The 6,110-nt window shown below is 32.0% G+C and overlaps 1 protein-coding gene across 1 annotated transcript; it reads right to left on the bottom strand.

Moving 5' to 3' along the window:
* Window positions 1-451: 451 nt before the first annotated feature.
* On the bottom strand, window positions 452-4,045 carry LOC11418644 (cold-responsive protein kinase 1). Its single transcript, XM_003595960.4, has 7 exons — window positions 3,906-4,045; window positions 3,162-3,308; window positions 2,606-2,721; window positions 2,304-2,514; window positions 1,868-2,111; window positions 1,644-1,794; window positions 452-1,193 (listed from the first exon to the last, which is right to left on the bottom strand). Exons 2-7 carry the CDS (start codon window positions 3,229-3,231, stop codon window positions 813-815), a joined length of 1,173 nt encoding a protein of 390 aa, XP_003596008.1. The 5' UTR covers window positions 3,232-3,308; window positions 3,906-4,045; the 3' UTR covers window positions 452-812.
* Window positions 4,046-6,110: the final 2,065 nt, after the last annotated feature.

The raw sequence follows: 6,110 nt of genomic DNA, 5'->3' as shown, positions 1-6,110 counted from the left end.
GCTGCATAAACATACATTCCATACATATTTATATGATCAATAATTGTTAATTTGTTTGCCTTTAATATCTTTTGAGTCAAGCATAAAAAAAATATAAATTTTTAAGTTTAGGGGGCATTTTGCACATAACTGCAAAATTTCAGGGGGTATTTGATCATCCGTAAACAGTTAACAAAAAAATTTGACGGAGGGGGTAAATTGATTAACGTTATGCAATTTCAGGAGGGTAATTGACGAAACCTACAATTTTAAGGGAGAAATTGACTATTTACTCCATAGAAAATAGATTGACAACATTATTATTTAAATCTCAACAGATGACAATGTAGAAGGATGTTGATAATCCTAAGTGTGTTTGGACTAGAAGGTATTTTCATATTTTTGGTGAGAATTTCATAGGCTATTTTTGACAAAGACAAATTATGAGAAGGAGAGAAACAAGAAACATAACAAAAAGAAAAAAAAATCATAAAAATTATTATTGTACAAGCCTTGTCCATATTTACACAACAGTACATTTAGCAACCACCGAGGAACTTTTCCCACCCCCAAAACCACTACGTATGTACACATCTGGAAAAAAAAAAACACAGTTTTTGTGCGGTCCGGATGTATACTTCGGTGCAAAATACAATTTTTGTTCCGTCCAGAAATGCACTTCGAGAAGTTTTTTAGCACTATGGGGATTGGGCAAAGTTGTAACATAAAACTCAAGTTTAAGTATTGAAGCTCTGCAAAATTTACATGGGATACAAGCCTAAGAAAATGAAATAATTTTTAAATCAAAGGAAAAAACCATTGTGAATTGATGTTTACATGCTGTGATCATATTGTGTAGTGAAGGTTGAAGTGGCAGCTGATGATATAATGGTAGTGTCCTGATGCTCCGAGGCCGAGGAAGTATTATATGAAGATGAAGTCTTCATATCAGTTATACTTTCTTGTTTATGTCTAACTTTTAGGTCCATAAAATCAGAAATTAAGGCAGGTTTTGTCATCATACTGTCATCGACTTTCATTTCTCCTGTAAGCATCTTGACCACAGTAGACATGGACGGTCGGCTCTTAGGAGATTCCTGAGTGCAAAGAAGGCCAATCTTCAGAAATTTACATGCCTGCTCGGCATCAAATTCCCCGTTTAGCGATGTATCTACTAGTCCAACTAATTCCTTTCGCTCGTAAAGATCCCATGTCTGTAAGAACAAAAGTTTAGATTAGAGTAGGTCTAGAAATCTCATATCATGCTTTAGAGTACGATCATTCTTATCAAATGAAATGCCAAAGCCTATACAAAAATGATTTAATTCGTATACACTATTAATGTAAAAAAGTTTACATTGCCCATCAATCACAATCGTGATATCATGAAAAACATTTGACTTCAATTAAACTGCTTTTAAAATCACACGTATCAGTGAATAGAGATTCTTATTTGTTGTCAATGTAATTTTTTTACACTGACGGTATATCTAAATTAAACTAAAATAATGCGAAATAGGAAATTGTGGATATAGGAAGGTAAACTTTTACTTAGAGATGAGCACAAGCATTTCAAAGGATTGAAGAAACAAATAGGTTGTAAAGAATTGATGGCATGGCTAATAAAAGATATGTGAATATGATTGGGAGGGAGATGTCCATACCCTCTCTAGAATGAATTGTTCTTCTATTGGCAGTCGCGAATTTGTGTTACATCTTCCGCTGACTATCTCTACAAGGAGAACACCAAAACTGTAAATGTCTGCCTTTCGTGTGAGTCTCCCCCCTATTGCATACTCCGGTGCCAAATAACCTCTGAAATAGACCATGCATCAGTAAACTTCTGACACAAATCGATTCATTAGAGACTGTGAATTATAATACTTACAGTGTTCCTGCCACACGTGTGCTGACATGAGTCGCATTTGCTGGAATAAGCTTTGCAAGACCAAAATCAGAAATCTTCGGTGTAAGGTCTTTGTCAAGGAGAATATTGCTAGCTTTTATATCCCTATGAATGATAGGAGGCCTGACTTCTTCATGAAGAAAGGCAAGCCCACGTGCAACGCCAATACATATTCTACACCGTGTTCGCCAATCAAAGTAGATACTATCACTATTGTGACCTCCACCTGAAGAGAAAACGTAAAAATTGATGAAAAAATATTTGAGCAATGTTGAGAGTGAAAGACTAGTTAATAAAACAAATCCATGAAGCAAGTCGTTCTTTTAATTTTTCTCGGACAATATTTCAAAGAAATGTGACTACTTTCAATGTCTCAGACTGAACATCAACATATTTACACAAAAATAAATGCATTTACCTAGAAGTGTTCGTGAAAGACTGTTATTCTCAAGGTAATTGTAGACTAATATCCTGTTATTTTTTTCAACACAACAACCATATAACTTAACCAAATTTTCATGCTCTACTGCGGAGATCACATTAATCTCTGTCAAGAACTCTTTCACCCCTTGTCTTGATTCAGCCGAAAGAACTTTTATAGCAGCGAGTTTTCCACCTTTAAGTCGTCCCTGATCATCCACACCGTAATACAATTAAGGTTTCATACTCATTGATAAGAAAAGGGAAAAAAAATAATGATGAAGTAATAGTTTAGTTTACCATGTAGACAGAACCAAAACCACCCTCTCCGATTTTATTGGCCGGACTAAAGTTATCGGTGGCATTCCTTAGTTCTTTGAAGGTATAGATTTTAACATCATGAATGCTTGAGATATCTGTTCAAAGTACATTCTATTAAAATCTAATAATGTAAGTAGATTTTTCAATGTATTATATCATAGATATCCTAATTCTAGAATATAACCACGTCCCTAGAAAATTAGTCAAATTTAAAAAACTACAATGATACAATTGTTAGAACAACAACCCTGGTTCAAAAGTAAACGGATACGAAAAAACACAAACAGATAAAACACGAGATTTGATCATAGTGTTCGGCCAAATGTACCTACGTCTCTGACTGCAGAGTGGCTACAGCTTCCCTTTATTCAAGTTTAGATTATAGATTAAAACTTGTGTCTAAATACTACGGTCCAATTTACAGGATTAACCCTTGAATCGCAGCTCGAGCGAACCTGACCACTTATTACTAAACTATGCACCATACCTAACAGCAATCTTAATATTATCTATTGCAATTTGTTAGTTATCTTACCTTCATCGTTGTCTGGATGCTGTCTTGAAGAAGACGGTGTCTTACTGAACGAGAAAGGGAAACAGGTCATGACGGAATGATGTATCAGAAAAGTATGTTTTAATGTCAATCAAATTGCTTCAAATGAAACAGCAATTCCAATGTCACCTGGTTGAATCATAAAAAAGTGTCAGTGTTGTGAAGAATAATAAAGTCCAAATCTTATACAAATAATTGAAAATGATAAAGATGATGCAGAAATTTCAGCCCTTAAAAAAAAACAAATCAAAAATACGTACATTCATTTTAACTCAGATATTACCATAACAAAATCTGAATAATTTATGCAAATTAAACTGATTTATCAAATGTGTAAGTATGAAAATAACTTGTAAACTAAGATTTTGACTTTATTATTCTATAATTTCTCTTGCTATAAGCATCATGCGTTTATCACAAGCTATGTTTAGAAGTCAAAGTCATCAATTATCATAATAATTATTCAGTTTCTGATATTTTTCACAGCTCAAAGAAGATTAAGAATGAAATATATATCTAAATTGCTCAGAAGCTAAACCAAAACAAACACAATAATAATAAGAACATCCTAAAGAAATGTCTAGAAAAAACCATCATACCCATCAACCAAACATGAAAAAGATTGCAACTTTCAGAAGGAAAAAAGAGAAGAATAAAGAAAACACAAAGTTATAAATAAAGGGTATGCATAAAAACAAGGATGAAGTTAAATGAAACAAAACTCACCTAAGAAAATGTTGAAGTAAAGAAGAAGAGAAAGAAACACAGAAAGATAGGAGAATTTAGAGAAGACAAAAACGTGGTGAATGGTGTCAGAATTCAATGTAATATACTAATAAAGGGACCATGAAACATTGTACACGCGTACATTAAGGTTTGAATTTTCTCATTTTTTGTTTTCTTTTTTTGTTTTCAGACTACGTAAGAGTACCGTGTGTGCTTGAATCATTCTGTCTGTGTCTGCTATGTTTTTTTTTTACCGTGTGTGCATGTAGACCAAGTGAAAAAATCTACTGAAACTCATACACGTAACTATGAGATTTTGACTGGTTTTTATCGTTTTTTCTTTTGTTTTGAACAGCAGTTTTTACCGTTAAGTTAATCAATTTGGTATCTTAAATGGTAAGAAAACGTATCGAGTGGACGTATCTTAAATTGTTATGTATTTTTTTTTTAAAACTCGATATCCGATCCAGGAATCAATTAATCCGAGGAGATCAATCCCACTGCCCACTTGCGGGGCTCCGTTTAAAGCCACGGCAAGCTCTGGACTTAGTCCACCGAAATTGACATCAGAGGAAATCGACCTGAGATCTTTGGAGGAGCAAACTCCAAGATCCCAATCCAAAACTCATCGGTTGGAAAACAGCGTCAGTCAAAACAGCCATGCTTGATAATGCAAATTGTTGATGGATTGTTTAATATTTATTTAGATCAACAAACCCATGTTGATGTTGCATGATTTTGAAATATAAATATATATAATGTCAACCAACGATTGTTTTTTTTTTGAAAGGCAAAGAAATTTTATAAATGTCAACTAACTAATTAAATAATGTGTAAGATTTTTCCTTAACAACTTGTGTGCGTTATTGGCATACCGCCAGTCTTACAGCATATCCTTTTACAATATTGGTATTTTACTTTTTTCTATAATATTATAACAATTGGTGTTAGTATTCCTTAAAAAAGAAATTGATGTTAGTATTATTATATAGAGGAGTGTTATTTGAACAATCAATTTAGTTAATAACTTGTCTGACAACATAATTTATAAAGAAAAAGTAGGTATTTGTACAAAAATCAAAGCAATAGAGAGATAAAGTAAAAATTTATGTGAGTATGAAAGAGAAAATTATCACAAAAGTTGTCACCAAATGGATGTTCATACTCCCTCCGTCCCAAATTATATGACGTTTTGGGCATTTCACACATATTAAGAAATTTAATTAATATTATGTAGAAAAGAAATATTATGAGTTGTTTTACAAAATTGTCCTTAATAAATGATATGGGAAAGATAAAAGAAAAAATTGAAAGAATAGAGAGTAATAAATAGTTAAAGATATAATAGAAAAAGTAAAATTAATGTTTCATTGGTATTGTAAAGCGACCGGTAATTTGGGACAAATTTTTTTTCTTCTAAAGCAACATACAATTTAGGGCAGAGGGAGTATATCATTTCTCTATTATATAATACCGATAGAAAGAATCTCATAAGTCCTAACTCAAGTGACAAAAATGCTTTGTATATGTGAGTTTATGATGGCTTTGCCATCTCGTCTATCTAAAAAAAGAACCTGTAGAAAGACGGTCACTAACATACATCTCTTCTTCATTGCGTTTGATTGTATATCTATTTCATCTAAATTTGTGATTAATTGAAGCTTATTTTAAAGTGTTTGATATTATTTCTATTATAATGAAGTTTAACCGTTTTTTACTAAAAAATTAGTGAATTTTATAGAGGAAAAACATATTGGAATTATCAACACACGAAAAAATTAGTGAATTTTATAGAGGAAAAATTAGTGAATTTTTTTTTAATCATGATGGGTGTATTTGCAACTTTTACGAATACAATACAACAAGCAAATGGATTAAAAGAACTAAAAAAACAGCCACATCCATAAACTACATCCAATAATCAGGTCATGATTTGAGTCACACGACATACTTATTTTTTTGTATTACTTTCGACATTTACATCATATCAATATCTTCGAGCTGAAGGTTGGAAAATAGATTGAGTGTAATCCACTTTGATGCAGACAAGTTGCAATTAATTTTTGAAAGGTTTGATTTTCATCGATGTTAATTTTCATAGATTAATAATGATTTAAATATGCAATCTGTCCCTGTAATTTAGATGCGTTTTGATTTTTGTCCTTGTAAAATATATTTTTTAAAAACATCCCTACAATTTTTATT

This window comes from Medicago truncatula, chromosome 2 (assembly GCF_003473485.1).
Source record: "Medicago truncatula cultivar Jemalong A17 chromosome 2, MtrunA17r5.0-ANR, whole genome shotgun sequence".
NCBI lineage: Eukaryota > Viridiplantae > Streptophyta > Magnoliopsida > Fabales > Fabaceae > Medicago > Medicago truncatula.
This window is presented reverse-complemented; position numbering and strand designations above follow the sequence as displayed.